This window comes from Arachis ipaensis, chromosome B7 (assembly GCF_059453495.1).
Source record: "Arachis ipaensis isolate K30076 ecotype BB chromosome B7, ASM5945349v1, whole genome shotgun sequence".
NCBI lineage: Eukaryota > Viridiplantae > Streptophyta > Magnoliopsida > Fabales > Fabaceae > Arachis > Arachis ipaensis.
In genome coordinates, this window is record NC_142442.1 from 29,300,947 (window position 1) to 29,326,866 (window position 25,920).

At 36.1% G+C, this 25,920-nt stretch overlaps 2 protein-coding genes across 2 annotated transcripts; both read left to right on the top strand.

The window, feature by feature from the left end:
- Positions 1 to 240: 240 nt before the first annotated feature.
- On the top strand, positions 241 to 9,473 carry LOC148550696 (uncharacterized). The gene is made up of 3 exons (XM_088494355.1): positions 241 to 259; positions 2,471 to 3,603; positions 9,271 to 9,473. Exons 2-3 carry the CDS (start codon positions 2,478 to 2,480, stop codon positions 9,288 to 9,290), a joined length of 1,146 nt encoding a protein of 381 aa, XP_088350481.1. The 5' UTR covers positions 241 to 259; positions 2,471 to 2,477; the 3' UTR covers positions 9,291 to 9,473.
- An 884-nt stretch (positions 9,474 to 10,357) lies between these two features.
- LOC148550697 (uncharacterized) lies at positions 10,358 to 11,570 on the top strand. Its single transcript, XM_088494584.1, has 4 exons — positions 10,358 to 10,456; positions 10,533 to 10,748; positions 10,847 to 10,939; positions 11,241 to 11,570. Exons 1-4 carry the CDS (start codon positions 10,358 to 10,360, stop codon positions 11,568 to 11,570), a joined length of 738 nt encoding a protein of 245 aa, XP_088350710.1.
- The last annotated feature ends 14,350 nt before the right edge of the window (positions 11,571 to 25,920 follow it).

Sequence of the window (25,920 nt, forward strand, 5' to 3'; positions counted from 1 at the left end):
TGAGAGAAACGTTCACTCTTGCTTATGTGAAGCTTGGGTAAGGTGAGGATACGATAATTCTATTTTATTTTCATTAAATTTGAGCTTTGAGTATTAAATTGGGTATATATGTATTATGAATGTGTATTAGGTTGAAAATAAATAATTGGAGCTTGAAATTGTGAATACTGGAACTTGGAGGAAGCGGATTAGTTGAGTTTTGAGGGGCTATTTTGGTTTTGAATAAATAGCTTTGGTCGTTACGTGGAAATCGGCTAAGGTATGGTTTAGGTTTCTTGCATTTAATATATAATGTTCTGTGAAAACTTAGGCTAGATGACCATTGGATAAGTTGGAATGCAGGTGTATGTTTAATGTTTAGTAATTTATCGATGAATATATTTGGTTGAAGTTTATTGGATAATTAGTTTTTAATTTTGGATGGTGAATGTTGTTATGTTAATTTGGAGAGAATTATGGTTGAATGTTATTGTTGATTAACTAATGATTTGGTGAATTATTGATTTGAGGTATAACTATTGTGGAGGTTGTTGTGAGAATGAGGTATTTTGTGTTAAAAGCCTAGGATTTGTGAACTATGATCCTTAGTTGAATTTTGGTTGTTGGATTTGAATATTGTATGAGTTTAATTGTTGATTTGAGGTAGATTTATTGTGGTGGTTGTTATGATGATGAGAAAGGATATGTTGAATTGAAAAGAATACAGGTTTGGACCCGAACAGGGTGGCAAAGTCCGAGTTTTAGAGGAGATGCTGCCGAAATTTTATAAAAAATTAGAGATTTTGTTTATATGATTATTTAAAAAGATTTAGATTCAAAGGTTATATGGTTTGATTTTGAGTTATTAAGAAAATGAGCATGTTTTAAGTTTGATTCATTTAGCAAAGAATGAATTATGTTTTGAATTGGAACTATTGATGGACGGAATGGGAGGTGTGATAATGAAGGATAAGGATTGAATATGTTTAATGTATGATGATGAATGAGATGCAATTGAGAATGATGTGGATGTTGAGGAATTATAATTGAATTATTTATATGGCTTATGAATTTGAATAATCTGAGATACGAGATTCCCTGGATTAAGTGCCGTGGCTTGCCACCACGTGTACCAGGTTGAAAACTCGATACTCTGTTGACCCTACGACGTAAGTGTGACCGGGCACTATATAAATTCCCGGGAATGTTACCCCCATTGAGCAATATTGATTATTTGAGAAAAATCTATGCATAGACTCTTGGGGATGCACGTCGGGGGACAGTCTAAGGACAATTCAGACTTGTCGGGTTGGCTGGATAACCGACAGATGAGCCTCATCAGCCATAGGACAGGCATGCATCATATGCATATTACTTGAATTACTTGCTTGTGTATTAACTGGGTGTGCCTAAATGTACTTGCCATGTTAAATGTATATTTGTTATCTGCAGTACTTGTAACCTTCTTGTGCTTGTCTTTGTCTGTTTAGTTGTCTGTGAAAATGCATGATGGAGTCGGAGGTATGGAGGAATGGCAGAATGGGATTTAGATTTAAGGTTAAGTTAAGTTAGGTTTAAATATCCTTAGTAAACCACCTTTTATGGTTTCTGTTTAATACTTTAAGCTCTACAATCTGAGTGTCGGCGTTCTAGGATTGCCTCTGGCATTCCCAGGACCTTATATATTATGTGTGTGGCACCTTTACCATACTGAGAACCTCCGGTTCTCATTCCATACTATGTTGTTGTTTTTCAGATGCAGGTCGGGAGCCATCTCGTTAGGCGTCTGGACTCTTAAAGTGGAGGGGTTACTGGATAGTGTTGTTGTATAGTTTTGTTGTACAGTGATGTATATATATGTACTTAGCTTTCTCTCCGCATAACTTGTCCTTTTTGATCCTCTTAGAGGTTTATGGAGAGGCAGGATTGTGTGTATGTACTTTTGGGTTTTTGATATGTATGTATATATGTGTAAATATTCTCCGGCCAGTCTTGACTTCGCAGGCTGAGTTAGGAGCTTGTTATTTTGTATCTTTGGCACTCTATTCCTACTTCTGTTATCTTATGTTTGACAGTTACAGTTTTCTTAGCATGCAAGTTAACTCGTTCCTTGAGCGTTGCGCTTTTATCTCGCGATTTTTATTTTCCCTATCCTTCAAGGCTCCTAGCATATTATAACTCTTCTGCTATTATATGTACTTATTTTATTTTAGAGGTCGTAATACCACATCACCTCTGTTTTACGACTTAAGCGTAAAGCTTTGTGTGGTAGGGTGTTACATTATGGTATCAGAGCAGTTCGTTCCTATAGAGCCTGAAAGACGGACTGATTGTACTTCTGTGCATTCTCTGTATATGTGTTTATGTGCTATTAGGATATCTGATTGATATATATGGCATAAACGTTTGTGAGCATGCATTTGGAACTTAAAGCATTAAACCTGCGATATTGAGACTGATCAACTTAATATCACTTGTTTGGTGTGTATAGGGACCAGATGTCGACTCGCGGACGCGGTCGCGGGCGAGGTAGAGGTAGGACAGGCACCGTTACTCCTGTACCCACAGGGACTGATCCAGTAGACTTTATGGCTGCCTTGGGAAATATGGCTGCAGCTATGCAGGCAACAGCTGAGGCACTGGGTAATCAGATAAATCAGGGTAATCATGGGAACAATAATGATGAGGACGGTCCTATGACACTTGCTACATTTCTGAAAGTTCGCCCTCCGACTTTTAGGGGAACCTCAAATCCCACTGATGCAGATAATTGGATTCAGGCTATGGAAAGGGCATTACAGGCACAACAGGTTCCTGAAGAGCAATGGGTTGAATTTGGAACTTATCAGTTGCAAGGTGAAGCTCAGTATTGGTGGCAAGGAACACGACGTATCTTGCAGCCTGATGGTGCTGCGATTCCTTGGGAGGTTTTCCGGACAGAGTTCTATAAGAAATATTTTCCTAATTCAGCCAGAAATGCCAAGGAACTTGAATTAATGCAGTTAAAGCAGGGACAGATGACTATTGCTGAGTATACTAGCAAATTTGAGGAGTTATGTCGCTTTTCTCGTATCTGTCAAGGTGCGCCTGAAGATTTTGCTGAATGGAAGTGTATTAAATATGAGGGAGGTCTTCGGAGCGATATTCTGAGCTTCGTTGCCCCAATGGAGATCAGGGTATTTTCTGAATTGGTGAATAAGAGTAGGGTGGCTGAGGATTGTGTGAGGAAGGCGGCAGCAGAGAAAGGGAGTTTGAGGATGCCTTTTCAGAGGCCTTCAGGGAGGAACTTTGCTCCGAGAGGTAGGAATTTCAAACGTGGAGGTTTTGTTTCGCAGCAGACTCAGGGTCAAGGTAATTACAGAAGGCCGAATACTAATGCTAGTCAAGGAAAAAGGTTTGGGAAGCAGCCACAGCAGGATCTGAATTGTCAGAGGTGTGGAAGGTATCATCCTGGAGTTCCGTGCAGAGTAGGACTTGGAGTATGCTATTCCTGTGGACAGCCCGGACATATGGCCACTAATTGCCCGGAGAAGAAGAAGTATGAGACTGGTAGGGTGCAGCAGCCAGGGAGAGTATACACCATTTCTACCAGAGGTGCTGAGGGATCTGAGACACTTATTAGAGGTAAATGTGAAATGGCTGGTAAAATCTTAAATGCTTTATTTGATTCAGGAGCAAGTCATTCATTTATTGCATTTGAAAAGGCCCATGAATTAGGATTGAGAATGGTGGTTCTAGGTTATGATTTGAAAGTATATAATGCTACTCATGAAGCTATGGTGACTAGGATAGAATGTCCACAAGTTCCTTTTCGAGTGCAACAGCGTGAATTTGTGCATGATTTGATTTGTTTGCCTATGACTGGTCTTGATCTCATTTTGGGATTGGATTGGTTATCCAAGAATCATGTTTTGCTTGATTGTTCTGAGAAGTCAGTACAGTTTATGCCGGAAGGGTCGGAAGCACCGGTTATGGTGAATAGTTACTATTTGAATTCTATGATAGTAAACTGTTCTGGAACTGAATGTCAGGGTATTATGTTATTAACTGCGGGAGTATCAGGTGATGATCAGAGTTTAGAGCAAATTCCGGTTGTATGTGAATTTCCAGATGTGTTTCCGGATGATATTAATGAATTCCCACCTAACCGAGAGGTTGAATTTGCAATTGAGTTGGTACCTGGATCCGGTCCAATTTCAATTACTCCTTATAGGATGTCGCCTTTAGAAATGGCTGAACTGAAAGCTCAGCTGGAAGATCTGTTGGGTAAGCATTTTATCCGACCAAGTGTTTCTCCGTGGGGAGCGCCAGTGTTACTTGTAAAGAAGAAGGATGGGAGTATGCGGCTGTGTGTCGATTATCGGCAATTGAATAAGATCACTGTGAAGAATAAATATCCGTTGCCTAGAATCGATGATCTAATGGATCAGCTACAGGGTGCCAGTGTGTTTTCTAAGATTGACCTGCGATCCGGATATCATCAGATAAGGGTTAGAGACGAGGATATTCCGAAAACTGCTTTCATGACCCGTTATGGTCATTATGAGTATACAGTGATGTCTTTTGGGTTAACTAATGCCCCGGCAGTATTTATGGATTATATGAACAGGATTTTTCGACCGTATCTGGACAAGTTTGTTATTGTCTTCATTGATGACATTCTTGTTTATTCTAAGACTGAAGAGGAACATGCTGATCACTTGCGGATTGTGCTTCAAATTCTGAGAGATAGGAAGTTATATGCTAAGTTATCTAAATGTGAGTTCTGGAAGAGTGAAGTGAAGTTTCTCGGTCACGTGGTGAGTAAGCAGGGGATAGTTGTGGATCCTGCTAAGGTGGAAGCAGTGATGAATTGGGAGCGACCAACTTCAGTGACAGAGATCAGGAGTTTCTTAGGTTTGGCAGGGTATTATCGCAGATTCATTAAGGGATTTTCACAGCTCGCCTTACCTTTAACTAAGTTGACTAGGAAGGATACACCTTTTATCTGGACTCCGGAATGTGAAGAGAGTTTCCAGGCATTGAAGCACAGGTTGACTACTGCACCTGTATTGGTATTACCTGAACCAAGTGAACCGTTTGAAGTATATTGTGATGCATCTCTGAAAGGGTTAGGGTGTGTTTTGATGCAGCACCAGAATGTTGTAGCATACGCCTCACGGCAGTTAAGGCCGCATGAGATGAACTACCCGACACATGATTTAGAACTTGCTGCTGTTGTGTTTGCTTTAAAGATTTGGAGGCACTACCTCTATGGCGTTAAGTTTCATGTTTTCTCAGACCATAAGAGTTTGAAGTATCTTTTTGAGCAGAAAGAGTTGAATATGCATCAGAGGAGGTGGATGGAGCTTCTGAAAGATTATGATTTTGAATTGAATTATCATCCAGGAAAAGCGAACGTTGTGGCGGACGCTTTGAGTCGGAAGTCTTTATATGCAGCTTGGATGATGCTACGGGAGAAAGAGTTACTGAAGGCATTTCAAGGTTTGAATTTGGGAGTTAGAGAAGAATCTGGAATTTTATGTTTGAGTCAGTTACAGATTTCAAGTGATTTTAAATCAGAACTTCTGAAGGCTCATCAAGATAGTGAAGCGTTACGTAAGGTATTACCAGCAGTTGAACAGGGAAAACAGTGGAGAATGTCAGAAGGTCATGATGGTTTATGGAGGTTCAAGAACCGGATTATTGTGCCTGATGTTGGAGACCTACGACAAAGTATCTTGAAGGAAGCTCACAAGAGCGGGTTTTCAATTCACCCAGGGAGCACTAAAATGTATCAGGATCTGAAAGCGATGTTCTGGTGGCCAAGTATGAAGAATGATGTGGCATTGCATGTATCTAAATGTTTAACGTGTCAGAAGGTTAAGATTGAGCATCAGAGACCATCAGGGACCCTTCAGCCTTTAGAGATTCCACAATGGAAATGGGAGAGTATCGCAATGGATTTTGTGATAGGGTTGCCTAGAACCGATCAGGTTATGACGCTATTTGGGTGGTTGTAGATCGATTGACGAAATCAGCTCACTTTCTTCCTCTCCGAATAAGTTGCACAATGGAGGAATTGGCTCGAATGTATATCAAAGAGATTGTCAGATTACATGGTGTGCCCTCTACTATTATATCTGATAGAGATCCCCGTTTTACATCAAGGTTCTGGGGAGCTTTTCAGCGTGCATTTGGGACTCAATTAAGCTTGAGTACTGCGTATCACCCTCAGACAGATGGTCAGTCAGAAAGAACTATTCAGACCTTGGAGGATATGCTAAGGGCTTGTGTTTTGGACCAGCCGGTAAGCTGGGACCGGTATATGCCATTAGTAGAGTTTGCTTATAATAATAGCTATCATGCGAGCATCGGAATGGCTCCATATGAGGCTCTGTATGGCAGAAAATGTCAGTCTCCGTTGTGTTGGTATGAAACTGGAGAAAAGAGTTTATTAGGGCCTGAGATGATAGCCGAAACGACTGAACAGATAAAGAAGATTCGTAGTCGAATGCTTATAGCCCAGAGCCGCCAGAAGAGCTATGCTGATCAGAGGCGAAAGCCTTTGGAATTCAAAGAAGGAGAACATGTCTTTCTGAAAGTTACACCAACCACTGGAGTGGGAAGAGCTATTAAGACCAAGAAACTGAATCCTCGTTATATTGGACCGTTTGAGATTCTGAAGAGAATTGGACCAGTGGCTTATAGAATTGCCTTACCGCCGTACCTTTCGAATTTGCACGATGTATTTCATGTATCACAGCTTCGGAAGTATACTCCTGACGCAAGTCATATTCTAGAACCAGAACCAATCCAAGTGAGAGAAGATCTAACACTTCCAGTGATTCCAGTGAGAATTGATGATACTAATATTAAACGATTACGCGGAAAGGAAGTATCATTGGTAAAAGTGGCTTGGAGTCGAGCTGGTATCGAGGAACATACCTGGGAGCTCGAATCAGATATGCGAAAGGACTATCCACATCTCTTTTCAGGTAACTAGATTTGAATTTTGAGGGCAAAATTCTTTATTAGGTGGGTAGGATGTAAACCCCGGTTAAATTAGTAGATAATTAGTTAATAAATTATTTTTTAATAAGGAGGATTAGAAATGTGAATATTATATTAAATTAGGATAGAGCTCATCGAAACGAGAATTTTGACACCAATTTCGAAGAAATCGGTCCAAGATTGGACCGAACGGGCCGAACCGGTTGAACCGGGCCCAAACCGGGCCCATGGGCCCAACCGGACCAGCAATTAAAAAGAGAGCCACGGGCTCTTCCTTCTCCCCACTTTCATAATGACGCAGAAAGCCTTCCAGGGGAGGAAAAGAGAGAAACCATACGTTGACGGTAAAATCAATTTGCCGTAACTTCTCCGTCCGAGCTCCAATCGCCGCACCGTTTGCGGCCACGCGTTCACCGCGTTGAGCTCTACATTTCTATCGGAACAATTTCATAGGTAACTTGTTTAATCACTCTCAGCTTCATCTTCCCCCAATTTTCGAATTTTAAGTGGGAATATTGAATTTCTTTGATTTCTGATGTTTTAGGATCCAATTAGCTTGAGAGAAACGTTCACTCTTGCTTATGTGAAGCTTGGGTAAGGTGAGGATACGATAATTCTATTTTATTTTCATTAAATTTGAGCTTTGAGTATTAAATTGGGTATATATGTATTATGAATGTGTATTAGGTTGAAAATAAATAATTGGAGCTTGAAATTGTGAATACTGGAACTTGGAGGAAGCGGATTAGTTGAGTTTTGAGGGGCTATTTTGGTTTTGAATAAATAGCTTTGGTCGTTACGTGGAAATCGGCTAAGGTATGGTTTAGGTTTCTTGCATTTAATATATAATGTTCTGTGAAAACTTAGGCTAGATGACCATTGGATAAGTTGGAATGCAGGTGTATGTTTAATGTTTAGTAATTTATCGATGAATATATTTGGTTGAAGTTTATTGGATAATTAGTTTTTAATTTTGGATGGTGAATGTTGTTATGTTAATTTGGAGAGAATTATGGTTGAATGTTATTGTTGATTAACTAATGATTTGGTGAATTATTGATTTGAGGTATAACTATTGTGGAGGTTGTTGTGAGAATGAGGTATTTTGTGTTAAAAGCCTAGGATTTGTGAACTATGATCCTTAGTTGAATTTTGGTTGTTGGATTTGAATATTGTATGAGTTTAATTGTTGATTTGAGGTAGATTTATTGTGGTGGTTGTTATGATGATGAGAAAGGATATGTTGAATTGAAAAGAATACAGGTTTGGACCCGAACAGGGTGGCAAAGTCCGAGTTTTAGAGGAGATGCTGCCGAAATTTTATAAAAAATTAGAGATTTTGTTTATATGATTATTTAAAAAGATTTAGATTCAAAGGTTATATGGTTTGATTTTGAGTTATTAAGAAAATGAGCATGTTTTAAGTTTGATTCATTTAGCAAAGAATGAATTATGTTTTGAATTGGAACTATTGATGGACGGAATGGGAGGTGTGATAATGAAGGATAAGGATTGAATATGTTTAATGTATGATGATGAATGAGATGCAATTGAGAATGATGTGGATGTTGAGGAATTATAATTGAATTATTTATATGGCTTATGAATTTGAATAATCTGAGATACGAGATTCCCTGGATTAAGTGCCGTGGCTTGCCACCACGTGTACCAGGTTGAAAACTCGATACTCTGTTGACCCTACGACGTAAGTGTGACCGGGCACTATATAAATTCCCGAGAATGTTACCCCCATTGAGCAATATTGATTATTTGAGAAAAATCTATGCATAGACTCTTGGGGATGCACGTCGGGGGACAGTCTAAGGACAATTCAGACTTGTCGGGTTGGCTGGATAACCGACAGATGAGCCTCATCAGCCATAGGACAGGCATGCATCATATGCATATTACTTGAATTACTTGCTTGTGTATTAACTGGGTGTGCCTAAATGTACTTGCCATGTTAAATGTATATTTGTTATCTGCAGTACTTGTAACCTTCTTGTGCTTGTCTTTGTCTGTTTAGTTGTCTGTGAAAATGCATGATGGAGTCGGAGGTATGGAGGAATGGCAGAATGGGATTTAGATTTAAGGTTAAGTTAAGTTAGGTTTAAATATCCTTAGTAAACCACCTTTTATGGTTTCTGTTTAATACTTTAAGCTCTACAATCTGAGTTTCGGCGTTCTAGGATTGCCTCTGGCATTCCCAGGACCTTATATATTATGTGTGTGGCACCTTTACGATACTGAGAACCTCCGGTTCTCATTCCATACTATGTTGTTGTTTGTCAGATGCAGGTCGGGAGCCATCTCGTTAGGCGTCTGGACTCTTAAAGCGGAGGGGTTACTGGATAGTGTTGTTGTATAGTTTTGTTGTACAGTGATGTATATATATGTACTTAGCTTTCTCTCCGCATAACTTGTCCTTTTTGATCCTCTTAGAGGTTTATGGAGAGGCAGGATTGTGTGTATGTACTTTTGGGTTTTTGATATGTATGTATATATGTGTAAATATTCTCCGGCCAGTCTTGACTTCGCAGGCTGAGCTAGGAGCTTGTTATTTTGTATCTTTGGCACTCTATTCCTACTTCTGTTATCTTATGTTTGACAGTTACAGTTTTCTTAGCATGCAAGTTAACTCGTTCCTTGAGCGTTGCGCTTTTATCTCGCGATTTTTATTTTCCCTATCCTTCAAGGCTCCTAGCATATTATAACACTTCTGCTATTATATGTACTTATTTTATTTTAGAGGTCGTAATACCACATCACCTCTGTTTTACGACTTAAGCGTAAAGCTTTGTGTGGTAGGGTGTTACATAGACCCAACATGTCAGCAGTCTCAAGTAGGATTTCATGCGGCTTCAACTTTGCAGAGAGCGGATTGCCCAATTTCGCCGCCCAGTGGCAGTAGTGCCCCCGCATCCTCGTCTTTACGCCCCTTTCGTCCGCCCCACAGCGAACCACTGCCTGCTCCACAGGCTTGCATGAATGATGTTCAAAACTCGGATCCGGAAGTCGAAGACTTAGACCCAGAGGCAGATGAGGTAGATTCTTTTGACCAATATGTTGATAAAATGTTTGCTACATCGGATGCTCAGAAGCGCAAGGGACGCAAGACCATTGAATTTTGAGATGTTAAAACAATTGGTATAGAAGAATTAATTTAATTTTTCATTCAGCTATTTTCCCATGATGTCATCGCAGCTTGGCTCCAATGGTAACTAACATAGAATGAATATGTTTTACAGAATCTGATGGCACAATCAAACAGGTCAAACTGAGTGTGAAGGAAGCTATGAAGCCACCTAACAGAAGAAAGATCGTACCCAGGTTTAACAGTGCACTGCAACTAGTTGGGGATGAAGCAGGTCTGCTGAGCAGCGTTATGGGACTGCTAGGATCTGACTACACAAAATTTCCAATCTGCGAGAGGGACTGGAGAAAGGTTCGCACCAAGGACAAGGTCTATAATGAATGTGTAAAGGTAAAATGTTATTTTTTTCGTACCATTATAGACTCATAATTTGAACACTACTAACAACTTAAATTTAATGTTGCAGGAAATGTTCCATTTTGAAGAAGATAGTAGAGGAATTATCAAGCGTATAATATTCAAAATGTTAGGAAGGGCTTGGAAGGAAACGAGGAACATATTATACCATCACTGCTATGACTCAGAACTTTCACTTGAAGAAAATATTGAAAACCGCCCAGATGGAATTACTGCGGAGCATTGGAGATGGTTTCTCGATTATCGAAATAGTGAAGAGACACAGGTAATATAGTTTTGTTTCATAGCAAAAAAAGTCTATTTATGTCACATTGAATTAGTCAGAACTAGTGTCTAGTAACTCTTAATTTGATGGCATGACAGGAGAAGTGTAAGAAAAATGCTGAGAATCGATCAAAGCAGCTTTACACCCACACTAGCGGATCAAAAAGCTTGGCAAGGCTCGGAGAAGAAGAGGTAATCTATTTTTGAGAATGTTTGTGGACTATCTATTCATCTACTTATTCACTTTGTCATCATTATTGGTACAGTCGGAACGATAAGGGAGGAGAGTTAGTAGAGGAGAGTTGTATCTCTTAACGCACAGAAGAGCTAATGGCTCCTATGTCCATGATGCAGCTCGGGCTATTGGAGTAAGTAATGTGTTGAGAATCGGGAAGTAGTTTCTCCCATGTTTTAGTTTTTAAAATTTTATTTGAAGTCTGTGCGGTTAGTGACTAGCTAATAAATTACTATAATTGCTTATCTATGAGTGTAGGAAAGAATTGAGGCTATTGAGCAACGTGATGAATCCTCTAAACTGTTGTCTCAGAATGATTCGCTTGCTCAAGCTCTCAAAAATGAGCACCTGAGTAGGTTGTGTGGCATGGGGTTAGGGCCCACTTCTAGCCAAGTCTTCGGTATGAATTCCCATCAACCGAGCAATGGTTTTGAAAGGGAGGAGAGCCAAAGGGTGCTACTTAAACTACAAGCAGAGTTGGCAGCAAAGAAATTGAAAAGGAAGGCAGTGGAGGATGAAGTAGCAGTTGAGAAGACCAAAAGACAGGCAGTGGAGGATGAAGTAGCAGTTGAGAAGACAAAAAGATAGGCAGTAGAGGATGAAGTAGCAGCTGGGAAGGTCAGGATGCAGGCAATGGAGAGTGCTTTGATATGTCTACTTCAAGGGTAAGGTGGGAAGTTGCCATCAAACGTCGCCGCATGGATGAGTGTGTTGGAGGGACAGAATAGAAAGTAGATCTTAGGATTGTGGAACCTTTTTTCTTTCAGATATACACTTTTTTGGTGTTGATTATGCAACTCTTAGTAAGGAGTACACTTTATTAATATTCGGATAATTATATCAATTAAATTAATGGTTTTGCTATTGTCGTTTACCTTGCAATTTATTTTTTGGGTATAAAATAATTTAACTTACTAATATTAAGAAGGATTAAAAACAACAAAAAAATGTACATTAAAATAAAAAAGAGCGTTGATTGCCAGTATTTTTGCGGCCATTTAACCGGAAAATAGGGGCGGTTGCGAAATAGCCGTTAGAAATTTGAAAAATCATGTTAGGAGATAGCGTGGTTTTAAACCGCCGCTAGTTACATTTGAAGAAACAGTGGCCGTTAAACAACAGCATTTTCAAACCGCCGATCATTACATTTGAACAAAACCGTGGCCATTAAACAGCAGCGGTTTCGAACTGCCGATCTTTTTTGGTGGATCACTGTTGGGCAAATCGTGGCGGTTTCAAACCGACTCTAAGCATTTCAACGCTATTTCTGTGTTTTGCAGCGTTTGTGCCAGCGGTTCCTAAGAACTGCTGCACAATCATATAACCACCCCCTAATAGGTGACGCTTAACTAACCGCTGGAATCCCGTTTCGCGGCGGCTTTAAACCGCCGGAAATCACTCCAAAAAGTGCCACAATTTCCAATGTTGGAGGATTTCTTACCTTAAACCACTGAAGTTTGTGATGAATATCACTCATGGCTCATACTAGAGCACTCCTAAACAACCAAAATCACAAGATTTCCTCAAAACCCAAACCAAATTTGAATTTAAAGAAGAAAACGAAAACTGGGCAAAAGACATTGGGATAATCACCACAAAACTTAGATAGAATTATAGAGGAAGAGAAGAGCGACGTGTGGCCACAAACGGCTCGTCAATCAGAGTTCCAGAGAGAAAGTTATGGTGATTTGAAATTGGAGCTAGGATTAGGTTTTCTCCTCTCTTCTCTCTTCTCCAAATCTGCACCCAAAACCCTTTTTTTAGGATAAATGAGCTGAAATGCTCATAACTAATGTTTATATATGTTAGGTCTTGGGCCCACTTGGACCCGGTTCACTTATTTTTGTCCGTTGGCCTAATTTTGGGCCAAAACCTTTAAGATTAGAGTTTTAAATCGTATTTTAAATATTTCTACCTTCCCTAATTATAAATCCTAACTTCTTAACCTTATTTACTTATAATCAATTTTCTCAGCTACAGTACCAGACAGATCTCAGCCGGTACTGCCAGTCAAATTTCCAATGCGCGTTTTTACGTAGAAAATTATGTTTTCCGACTCAGAAAAATTCACTGAATCCAAATATGATATTTAAATCATCAAATTCCGATTGCTAGATTTTCTAACCACATTCGTTCCTATTTAATTTATTATTTAATTAATTACGATTTGATTGATTTTTACATGATTTTGATTGGTAAATGTGGGAGACTATGATATCATTCTTATCTTAAAGAAAAAAATTGTGAATCCTCGGTTGTTATACGTTGCACAACTGTTGACGCCAGAAGAAAGGGACAACAAGGAGGGAGACCACGATAGTTATGAGGACCCATAGCTAGAATTTCTTTTCCTACTTTGTTATTCGACATTTCTTTTATTTTGTTTAGTACTTTGTTGTTTGACATTTCTTTTATTTCATACATTTAATTTGACATAAAAAATAATTGACATCTTCATAAAAAATATTGACATCTTCATTTGTTGTTTTAATTAAAAATAAATTTAGTTTTAATTATGTTTAATGGTAATTAAATATTGATTGTGGAAATTAATTTTTCCATAATCTGGACATTACCTTCGAATTTACAAAGCGAAAAATTCCGTACGTAATTCATTATTTTAATTTTTAAAATTAAAAGTAGTTAATAATTACTGTCAAAATTACTAACAAAGATATTCGACGATAATTACTATTAGATTTAATCTGACGTAATTGTTAAATAGTTTTGTCAGTACTGGTGATATTTTTTGTCTGATTAATCCGATGGTAACAATTTTTTGCCAAGCTTATTTTTGAGAGATGTTGTCTAATAGTAATATAATATTATTGAATAATTATAGAGAATCCAACGTAAGTTCAATGGTTTCGACCTAATTTTTTGTAGTAAAAAAATTGAAGAAGAAAAAAATAATGGTAAAATTGGAATATAAAAAGGATTTATATAGTAAAACTAAAATTGAAATTTATTTTATATATTGAGAATAAAATTATTAAAAATAAACATATTTTTTAAATTTTTTAAAATATTTGGGATAAAAAAATACTTTATATATTATACTACCAGGATCACTACATTATGATGAATATGATAAAAGATGTGTTTTTTGTTTTTTGCATTTGAAAAGAATTTTAAAATTACCATTAATGTTTAATTTTATTTAATTTAATTTTGTTTCTAATATTTGAAATGAGTATTGAATCTAACCGTACAACTATTTATTTGGTTTCCAAAATATATTCTTAGCAATATGTCATAATTTTAATACACCCAAAAAGTATTAATTAGAAATACATTAATCATATAAAATTATTCAGAGTCTCTATTATGGAAAGAAAATCTCATTTATGAGAATCTATTTCTTGCTAACAATCATTAAATACAGATAAAAAAGTAATTAATGAGATCAATATATGTATTATTTAACATTGACTAATATATATAATACGGAGGGAAGAAATTAACGAAAATAAATAAATAAATTTTATTATTCAATTTAGTTATCATTTATAACAAATTTTATAGAAGTCGCTGCTTTATTCAAGAAAAAAAATCTTGCTTAGATTCATCTTCATTTTGACTAAAAATGCATAGTAACAAGATAAATAAATCTGAAAGAATTTTGTGATGAATTTATAGATTTTTAAAGGAAAAAGAAAATATTGGGCTAATATTTTTATTAATATTAGCTAGTAGTTTATTTTTATATTATTAAGATTATGATTTAGGATTTAAAATTTAGTATAAAAAAATCTTTAATATGTCGGTATTGACAAAAAAAAAGGATAAAATTTTTTGATCATGTAGTATTAATAAAAAAAAAATTAAGTCTTTGAAGAATTGCATGGTGGACTTATAGGTACGAGACGAAAACGGATGAAAGATTGGAAAGGATGAATCATATCCATCATAGCAATTTCTGAATTTTTAATTTCTCTTTCATTTGAACAAGTTTTTTTTTTCTTTTTCATTAAAAATCAAGTATAAATATCAGAGATAATAGTTAGGATTCAATGTAATTTGTTAATAATAATAAGCTTACTATGTGTTCTCTAAATTGTTTTAGGCTAAGTAGCTCCTTTTTCATGCTTTGCCAAGATTCATTACTTAATTTTATATATTTTTTTTTACATCATATGTAGAAATGTGGATAATGAGTATTACAGAAAGCATTCATCATCAAGTCAATAAAGTACCAAAATATTCTATTGTGCTAATGAATGTAAGTCGTCTTCTCCTTCTTTTAAATAAGGTTATGCCTGTATGGATGTTTTATTATTACCTTCATAATATATATGATACAAGCAAGATTAGTTCTTGTTGTTTTCATAAACAAAAGTTAAAGTAACCAACATAGTTTATGTTTGTTTATTATTAAAGGTTTGAATGATGAGGAGCCACTATCGTTACTTTATGGAGCACTATTTAATGAGGTTAGAAATGTATCTCTTTTTTTCAACAAGATTTAAAAATATAAAATTTTGTGGTTATTTGAATCATAACTGAATTTATTAAATGATCATGATCTAGAATATACAATGTCACAGCAAAAGAAAGAGGGACAAAGAAAACCAATCTATCATTGATTCAAAGAACAACAAGAACACTTCTTCAAAGGATTCACTTCCTATACATATAGATAGAAGAATCAAGTAACAAATGTATCTTAAGTTGTAAAAAGTTTGAACATTAAAAAAAGTACAAATTTATTTTGAAATAGCCTAATACACCCACTTGTAGATATTTTTTGTCTTGTTAGCAAATATCACATACTATCTTTCGTATCAATCTTCTTTCAATCTTCTTAAAAGTCTTCTTGATTTTGATCTTCATACAAGATACTTGATCAAAGCATTCATTTTTCAAACTTTATTGGATTACACCTAAAATTATCCAAAATAAATATAAATATATATCAATTCAAATTTTAACTTTTAAATAATATATTCTCATTATTTTCTATGAATCATATATACTTGAAAATAATTCATCATATTTTTAGACAATATTATCTATTAAGAGATGTATATTTTACGATAAATTATACAATTATCATCCATAATTTTTTTTTCCAGAAAATACCTTAAATTAAAAGGAAAATAGCATAAATTGTGTTAGTTCAACTTTTAATCATGACCTTGACAAGAAATAATTTGTCCATAAAACCTATTGTGAACATAGCATAAGCTAAAAGGTAAGCTAAAAGAGAAGAACACCACTACTTACCTCTAATATAAGAGAAAATTTTTTGGTACTTTATTGATTTGATATTGATGAATCTCTTTTCTAAAGTTTACTATCACCATTTCTTCTATACATATATGTGATGTTTAGAAAGATATGAAATTAAGTAGTGGCTCTTAGCATATTTGGAGAAATGAGCCATTATTAGCGCTACAATAATTTAGAGAACACACCGGTTTAAAAAATTACTGAAAATTCTAACTGATTTCATGATATTTATACTTGTTTTACAGCAAACAACTTGACTTAATTTATGAGAAACGTAGAAAAATTATAAACAAAATTTATAAATAAATTGTCAAGTGTAAGTAAAGATTTTTTTTTCTTAGAATTGAGTAATATATCTTATAAAATTTATTAACTTATTGATTGAAATTAACTTCTTTCCTTTATTGTATATTTCTGTTAATGTAATTCTGACACCATAAAAAGATAATTTTTTTCACATTAATTTATCATTATAGTTAAAATTATATAATAAATAAATGATGTCAAAATATATTCATAATATTATTAAAGAAAAATAATATAACATCTAGGAATAATATCTTGTTACGATTTTATATTGATTTACTTTGATATTAAGTTGATTCTACTATTATGATTAGATTGTATCATTAGTCAATACAGAAGCACTTCTTACCGTATATTTTATGTAATATTTGACTATATTTTTTTTAATTTAAATATATTATTTACCGATTTAAATTGAAATTATAACATAACATGTTTTCGCATGTTATAACTACGAAAATGTATCAAATTCTTTTACCACATTTTCGCATTCTTAGATACCAAAATGAGATCAATTTGAATATGCATTTTCGCAGTCCATGATTGTGAAAATAGAATTGAATTTTGGCTATATATTTGCAATCAATGGCTGCATTGATGAAGAAAAAAAGGTAAATTGTTTGTACCAAAGTAGGTGTGGGAAAGGAAGTTTTGGGATGAAAAGGTAAAGAAAGGATTTAGTAGAGAAAATGAGAAACAAAAGGGAATAAAGGATTAACAAATCAAATAATCACACGCACTACGTATATTGCTTGATTGAATGAAGACATGCATGTAACACCCTACCACACAGAGCTTTACGCTTAAATCGTAAAACAGAGGTGGTATGGCATTATGACCTCTAAAATAAAAGATACATACATAATATAATCGAAAGAATATAATATCTGAGAGCCTTCAAGGATGGTTAAAACAAAATCATGAAATTAAAGCGCAATGATGGAGTAAGGCGGGAGTCGGCCAATTAAGAAGTCAATATAAAAACAGCATTGCGAATATAGTTCTTAACCAGCTAAAATTTACCTCATCAATTTAGAAAGGTTGTCACAAAAGTTTAGAATAAAAATACTGGGAGTATGAGTCCTAGGTCGTCTCCCAACGAGTTACCAAAAAGAGTGCTTATTTATTAATCAGGAGTTTTCCAAGAGATTTCGAGAGTTGAGTGACAGAAAATAAACAATTGTAAATAAGTGCAATGAAAATTAAAAGGAATTTATATTATCCAAAATAAAAAGCCTTGACTGGGGGAATGATTAATTGGAAGTTCTATCCTTGTTGGAATTTTCTCAAGTGTAGTATAAAGAGGTTATTATTTTCACTTAGTTAACCCTTACTAAATAAAGAAAAGTCAAGTGATTGAGCTAACTCTTATTCGCAAATCCTAGTCCTCTCCCTTGGGAAGGTCTAGCGTTAGTAAATACAGCATTCCAACTGAAGTGTCTCCTCTTAATCAACCCCCATGTCAAGTAGGAAATATACTCTATTGACATGGATACCATCTTCGTTATTGGGAGTTTGGAATAGAAAAGAGACATAATAATATAAATAAAATAGAGATTCAAAATTAATTAAAAGTAAAAGTAATCCTTTGCATTAACAATCCATGAAAATAATCCAATTGTAACTCTAAACAAGAATTAAGAATATGGTATAAATAAATGGAAGTAAGAAAACAAACTAGAATAGTATCTTCAACGGAGGTGATGACTCTTGAATATCCAAAGGCAAAAGGATAAAACTAATAAACTATGAATGTAAAGAAAACCTAGAGGAAGAGTAAATTCTCTCTAGATTCAGATCTGAAAACTGAAAACTATGCTAATGAGAATGTGCGTTGAGTCTCTGCATGTTCCTTGGCTCTAGTTTGTGTTTCTGGGCCAAAAATTGGGTCAAAACTCGGCCCAAAATTGCCCCCAGCATTTTTTGTTATTTCTGCAGATCGCGCATGTCACGCGTACGCGTTAGTCATGTGCACGCGTCTTCGTGCAAACTCCAATCCACGCGTACGCGTCAGGCACGCGCACGCGTCGCTGCAAATTTCTCCATACAACCTCAATGAGGCACAAGAGCTAAACAGAATAAGGAGAAGTCTACACAATACATATATATATAGCAAAATAATCCCAAAAGGTAAAGTGCCAACTCTGCGGTGACAGAAACTCTAGACGCCTAATGAGGTGTCTCTCGACCTGCATCTAAAAAACACAAATATCCATATGGAATGAGAATCAGGGGTTTTCAGCTTGGTAAAGGTGCCACATACATAAGATATAAAGTCATGGGAAAGCCAAAGGCTATCCTAGAACTCCGACACTTATATTATAGAACTTAACGATTTAAAACAGAAACCATAAACATAGTAGTTCTCTAAGATTCTTAAACTTAACCAAACTCTCACTAAACCCATCCAAAATCCTTCTCATTCCTCCAAAATCCTCCAAAACACCAATAGAGTCACACAGAGACGGATCTACTTTCAATCATGTGGGGGCAAGTGCTCCCATTAAATTTTCATATAGTTTCATGTAGAATACATAAAAAAATATATATTTGCACCCACTCAAAAAATAACTTTGACCCCACTAATTTTTTTTTGGTTCACACACTTTTCAGTGTATAAAAATAGAAAAAAATACACGAAACATACACATTAATCAAAAATAAATATATAAAAATATTGATACAAAGTACATCAATTCAATTTTAATAAATAAATTCATTATCATTAAAAGTGGATATAATACAGATAATGTTAAATTAAAATTGTTTTTTATTTGCTAATTTGGTGCTTAACAAATTAAAAAAAATTAAATAAATATAATGAAGAGTCAAAATTTGACTCCATTAAATTTTTTTTTATTATAAAAGATTAAAAATCTATCCATGAAAAATATATTTAGTTCGCTTAATATTAATAAAAAATTAATATCTAAATTATTTGAATATATAAAAATAATTTTAGATTTTTGGTATGTTTATGTAAATAAATATTACTAAAGAATTTTTTTATAAATTGCCTATATCAAAATTTGTAGCAAAATTTTAAAATTTAATCAATGAAAGACTAAAAAAATTGAAAATAAGACATAAAAAATATTGTCTGAAATTAAATGGCTTAGTTTCTAAATAAAAAAAATTTACATAAACCCGAAAGAATATTATTTTTTATTGGTATTTCTTTTAAATCAGTTTTAGGTTTGCTAGTAACAACAACATTAGTTGAAGAAACCTCTTCGATTATAAATATTATAAAAAGTCAATTTCGTAATTATATGGGAGATGAATTTTTAAATGATTGTTCAATAACATATATAGAAAGAAAAATATTTGATTGTATTGACAATTGAAAGAAAATATAAAACCTATTTAACTTATTATTTTGGTGTTTAAATTTATTTGTTAGACAATTTGAAAACTAATTATATTTTACCATAATAAAATATAATTATAAAAATTATTATCATATTATATATACATTGCCCCCACTGACAAAATTTTCTGGATCTGTCACTGGAGTCACACATACAAAGACAAACACAATTAGAGTACAGTTAATGCAGGTAACAAGTATGACAAATAGCATATTGATTCACATAGGAAAACTCAATTAATGCACAAGCAAACAAAACAAGCATATGTATATGATGTATGCTTGTCCTATGATTGATGAGTCTCATCTATCGGTTATAAAGACAACATGTCATGTTCAGCTACTAAACCCTAGACGATGCCCCATGCGCTCATCCCCAAGAGTCTATGCATAGCTTTTTCTCATTCTTAATTAATTTTAGCTCATTGGGAAAATTTCTGGGGAGTTAAAGTGCCCAGCCACATGTTGCGACATAAGGTCAACAGAATATCAGTCTCGACCTGGAGCACGTGGTGGCAAGCCACTGCATTTATCCGGAAAAACTCGTATCTCAAATAAAAGAAGTGCATAAGCCACATTAGGGCCATATTTATTATATATACATCATATTTCTGCACTTCCCCTTCATAATTCGTCATGTCTCATGCATTTTTCACCTCCAAGTTATCCCATTTTCATAGCTTAATCCTTTCACTATACTTAAAACTAATATTTAAGGTCTAAAAGAGTAAAAATAGAGGTTTAGAGGTTTAAAATCATGGTTAAAATACAAAAACTCAATTTGATGAAAAACAGGGACCCGCGTACGGGAACCATATCCCGCATATGCGGATGTGATATTTTTCCCAACTCACGTACCTACCCTTTGACCGCGTATGCAAGTACACTGGACAGAGGCGAATGACCGCGTAAGTGGCCGTGTTCCCGCGTACGCGAGTGCCCCATTTTCCCATGCCGCGTAAGTGGCACGTGCCTGCGTACGTGAGCACGCCAGACAGAGGCGAATGGCCACGTACGCAACCATAATCCCGTGTACGCACCCTCTTCATTTTCCTTAAAAAGCTGCTAAAATGCAGATTTCACATTTTATAACTCCAACTTCCGACGCACATAACTCTTTCGTTAAAAATCGTTTTTCATCCATTCTTCGAATGGCATAAACTTCACGGACCCAATTTTCATATAAAATAAGTTTGGAAAAGTTTAGGGATCTGGAAGCTGAGTTATGGCTCGCCGAAGTTCGGCCAAAAATTTAGTTTTTCACAAAACTTCTGCAACCTCTCTTTTACCAAAATCATAACTCATTACCAACACTCCAAGCCTTCAAACAACACCAAAACATACCAAAACACATCTTATGATTTCACATTCATATCATAGCACTCCCATACATAACTTCCCCAATTCAACCACCAACCATTCACATTCAATACCACATCTATACTCAATCATCAATATATCATTGTTATTTAAAATAATTATTATTTCAACAACCATTCTCCACATCCATTTAACAACCAACATACCTAATACCCACATCAAACAACACATAATTCAATAATTAAAACTACCAAAAGTACACCAACATATGACTCATCTTATCCTATGGTTGTCTAGCCTAAGTTTTCACAAGACATTATATATTACACACGAGAAACCAAAACCATACCTTGGCTGATTTCTCCGCTAAGCCAAAGACACCCCAAACTCGCAAGATCACAAGCCTCCAACACCAAAAACTCAGCACCTAAGGCTCAATCAAGCTTCCAATCTCTTCAAATGAGTTCCAAATTCACATATACACTACCTAACATATATTATCACATTTATATACCAAATTTCAATACCCAAAAATATATAATCAAGGGATTCACTAGGGTTTATGGGTCCTTACCTTACCCGTGTCTCAAGTCAACAAAAACCTACTAATTTCTCATGCTAATTGGATCCTAAAATATCAAAGAATAAAAATCTCAACACCTCACAACATTGAATTTTTGAAATTACGGAGTAGAGAATTGAAACTGAAGAGGTGACTTCCGTACCAAATTGAGTATTAGGCTTTGTAAAGTTCGACGCGATGAACACGTAGGTACAAACGGTGTGGGAATCGGAGCTTGGAGTTGGAAGATATATAAATTTGAAGTTGGGGTTAGGATTGGGAGCTTACCTCCTTCTTCCCTTGTGTTCAACATTCTTCGCATGCTAAGGAAGAGAAAATGAGCTGATGCTCATTGTTTAAGTGTTTTGGGTTGGGCCCTTGGGTCCAGTTTGGCCCGTTCGGTCCAATCTTGGGTCAAATTCTTTAAAATTAGTGTCAAAATTCATGTTTTAATTAATTCTTCCTCATTAAACTATAAAATTGTATTTTCTAATTTCTTGGATTAATAATTAATTTATTGGTTAATTATTCGTTAATTACGCAGGTTTACATCTTATCCACCTAAATAAGAATTTTTCCCACAAAATTCAAATTTAGTTACTTGAGAACAAGTGTGGATAGTCCTTCTTCATTTCGGACTCAAGTTCCCACATGTGTTCTTTGATTGTAGCCCGAATCCAAACAACTTTCACCAATGAAACCTTTTTTCCGTGCAATCGTTTAATGCTGGTGTCATCAATTCTAACCGGAGTTACTTAAAGTGTCAAATCTTCTCTTACTTGAAGCGATTAAGGTTCCAGGACATGGCTGGCATCGGGAGTATACTTCCAAAGCTGCAAAACGTGAAACATATCGTGCAGGTTCAAAAGATGCGGCGGTAAGGCAATTCTATAGGCTACCAGTCCAATTCTCTTCAGAATTTGAAACAGACTGATATAACGAGGGTTTAGTTTCTTCGTCATGATTGCTCTATCCACTCTGGTTATCGGTGTGACCCTTAGGAACACATGATCTCCTTCCTCAAACTCTAAGGGCTTTCGCCTCTTGTCGGTGTAGCTTTTCTAGCGGCTCTGAGCAGTAAGCATTTGGCCTCAGATTCTCTTGATCTGTTCATCAGTTTCAGCTATCATTTCAGGCCCTAACAAGCTTGTTTACCCAGCTTCATACTAGCATAGCGGAGATTGACACTTTCACCCATACAAAGCCTCATATAGAGCCATTTCAATTCTCGCATGGTAGCTGTTATTATACGCAAACTCCACTAGTGGCATATACCGATCCCAACTCGCCAGCTGGTCCAAAACACATGCCCTCAGTATATCCTTTAAGGTTTGAATCGTTCTCTCAGATTCACCATAGGTTTGAGGCTGATATGTAGTGCTTAAACTTAATTGAGTTCCAAATGCTCGTTGAAAAGCTCCCCAAAACCTTGAGGTGAAACAAGGATCTCTGTGGGAGATTATGGTAGTAGGCACGCCATGCAACCTCACAATTTCTTTGATGTACAAGCATGCTAGTTCCTCTAAGGTACAATTCATTCGAATGGGTAAAAAGTGAGCCGACTTTGTCAGCCGATCCACAATCACCCAAACAGCGTCAAATCCAGCTTAAGTTCTCAGGAAACCCGACATAAAATCCATTGCGATGCTCTCCCATTTTCATTGTGGAATCTCTAAAGGCTGAAGGGTTCCAGATGGTCTCTGATGTTCGATTTTGACTTTCAGACAAGTCAAGCACTTAAATACATGCAATGTTACGTCGTTCTTCAGTCCCGGCCACTAGAACATTGCTTTCAGATCATGGTATATCTTAGTACTTCCCAGGTAAATAGAGAATCCGCTCCTATGTGCCTCCTTCAAGATATCTCGCCGTAAATTCCCAACATTCGGCATGCAACTCTTGTACCTTCATATTCTATCTCCGTCCCATAAAATTCTCCACTACTTTCCTTTCTCAATTGCCGGCAACATCTTCTGTAACTCTTGATCGTCTTGTTGAGCTTTTAAGATTTCAGACTTAAAGTCACTCAAATTTTGCAATTGACTTAAACACAGAGTATCAGACACCTTTTTGACCCCCCAAGTTCAGACTCTCAAATGCCTTTAGCAACTCTTCCTCTCGAATCATCATCTAAGCAGCACAAAATAATTTTCAGCTCAAAGCATCCACCACAACATTAGCTTTCCCTGGGGGGTAGTTTAACTCGAACTCATAGTCTTTTAGCAGATCCATCCACCTCTGCTGACGCATATTCAGTTCTTTCTAATAAAAAAGGTACCTCAAGCTCTTGTGATCGGAGAAGACTTGAAACTTGATGGCATACAACTAATGCCTCCAAACTTTCAGAACAAACACAATGGCAGCAAGCTCTAGATCATAAGTCAGATAATTTATTTCATGCAGTCTGATGAGCGGATACTTTATACGCTTTTTGACATTGTTTTTAGTATGTTTTTAGTAGGATCTAGTTACTTTTAGGGATGTTTTCATTAGTTTTTATGTTAAATTCACATTTCTGGACTTTACTATGAGTTTGTGTATTTTTCTATGATTTCAGATATTTTCTGGCTGAAATTGAGAGACTTGAGCAAAAATCAGATTCAGAGGTTGAAGAAGGATTGCTGATGCTGTTGGATTCTGACCTCCCTTCACTCAAAGTGGATTTAATGGAGCTACAGAATTCAAAATGGCGCGCTTCTAATTGCGTTGGAAAGTAGACATCCAGGGCTTTCCAGCAATGTATAATAGTCCATACTTTGGCCAAGTTTAGATGATGCAAACTGGTGTTCAACGCCAGCTCTCTGCCCAAATCTGGCGTCCAGCGCCAGAAAAGGATCCAAAACCAGAGTTGAACGCCCAAACTGGCACAAAAACTGGCGTTCAACTCCAAGAAAGACCTCTACACGTGCAACACTCAAGCTCAGCCCAAGCACACACCAAGTGGGCCCCGGAAGTGGATTTATGCATCAATTACTTACTTCTGTAAACCCTAGTAGCTAGTTTATTATAAATAGGACCTTTTACTATTGTATTAGGTATCTTTGATCAGTTGTATGCTATCTTAGATCACGTTTGAGGGCTGGCCTCTCGGCCATGCCTGGACTTTCACTTATGTATTTTTAACGGTAGAGTTTCTACACTCCATAGATTAAGGTGTGGAGCTCTGCTGTTCCTCAAAGATTAATGCAAAGTACTACTGTTTTCTATTCAATTCATCTTGTTTCGCTTCAAAGATATTCATTCGTACTTCAATCTGAATGGGATGAACGTGACAATCATCATCATTCCCTATGAACGCGTGCCTGACAACCACTTCCGTTCTACCTTAGACTGAATGAGTATCTCTTAGATCTCCTAACCAGAATCTTCGTGGTGTAAGCTAGAATGATGGCGGCATTCAAGAGAATCCGGAAAGTCTAAACCTTGTCTGTGGTATTCCGAGTAGGATTCAATGATTGGATGACTGTGACGAGCTCCAAACTCGTGATTGCAGGGCGTTAGTGACAGACGCAAAAGGATAGTAAATCCTATTCCAGCATGATCGAGAACCGACAGATGAATAGCCGTGCCGTGACAGGGTGCGTTGACCATTTTCACTGAGAGGATAAGATGAAGCCATTGACAAGGGTGATGCCTCCAGACGATTAGCCGTGCCGTGACAGGACATTTGGATCATTTTCCCGAGAGAAGACCGAAAGTAGCCATTGACAATGGTGATGTATCACATAAAGCTAGCCATGGAAAGGAGTAAGACTGACTAGATGAAGATAGCAGGAAAGCAGAGGTTCAGAGGAACGAAAGCATCTCCATTCGCTTATCTGAAATTCTCACCGATGAATTACATAAGTATTTCTATCCCTATTTTATTATATTATGTTCGAAAACTCCATAACCATTTGATATCCGCCTGACTGAGATTTACAAGGTGACCATAGCTTGCTTCATACCGACAATCTCCGTGGGATTCGACCCTTACTCACGTAAGGTATTACTTGGACGACCCAGTGCACTTGCTGGTTAGTTATGCGAAGTTGTGAAGATATGTTTAGACCATGGTCCTGTGCATCCGTTTTTGGTGCCATTGCCAGGGAATCAATTTTGAACAACAATTCACAACCTGAGTAGCAATTTCGCATACCAAGTTTTTG

What these genes read in the sequence shown, in the direction of transcription:
- LOC148550696 (XM_088494355.1), top strand. Translation starts at nt 2,478, where the DNA reads ATGTCGACTCGCGGACGCGGTCGCGGGCGAGGTAGAGGTAGGACAGGC. An exon ending in ATCTGAGACACTTATTAGAG is followed by an intron (nt 3,604 to 9,270) that starts GTAAATGTGAAA and finishes TGTCAGATGCAG; the next exon opens with GTCGGGAGCCATCTCGTTAG.
- LOC148550697 (XM_088494584.1), top strand. Translation starts at nt 10,358, where the DNA reads ATGGGACTGCTAGGATCTGACTACACAAAATTTCCAATCTGCGAGAGG. An exon ending in TCTATAATGAATGTGTAAAG is followed by an intron (nt 10,457 to 10,532) that starts GTAAAATGTTAT and finishes TTAATGTTGCAG; the next exon opens with GAAATGTTCCATTTTGAAGA. An exon ending in GAAATAGTGAAGAGACACAG is followed by an intron (nt 10,749 to 10,846) that starts GTAATATAGTTT and finishes ATGGCATGACAG; the next exon opens with GAGAAGTGTAAGAAAAATGC.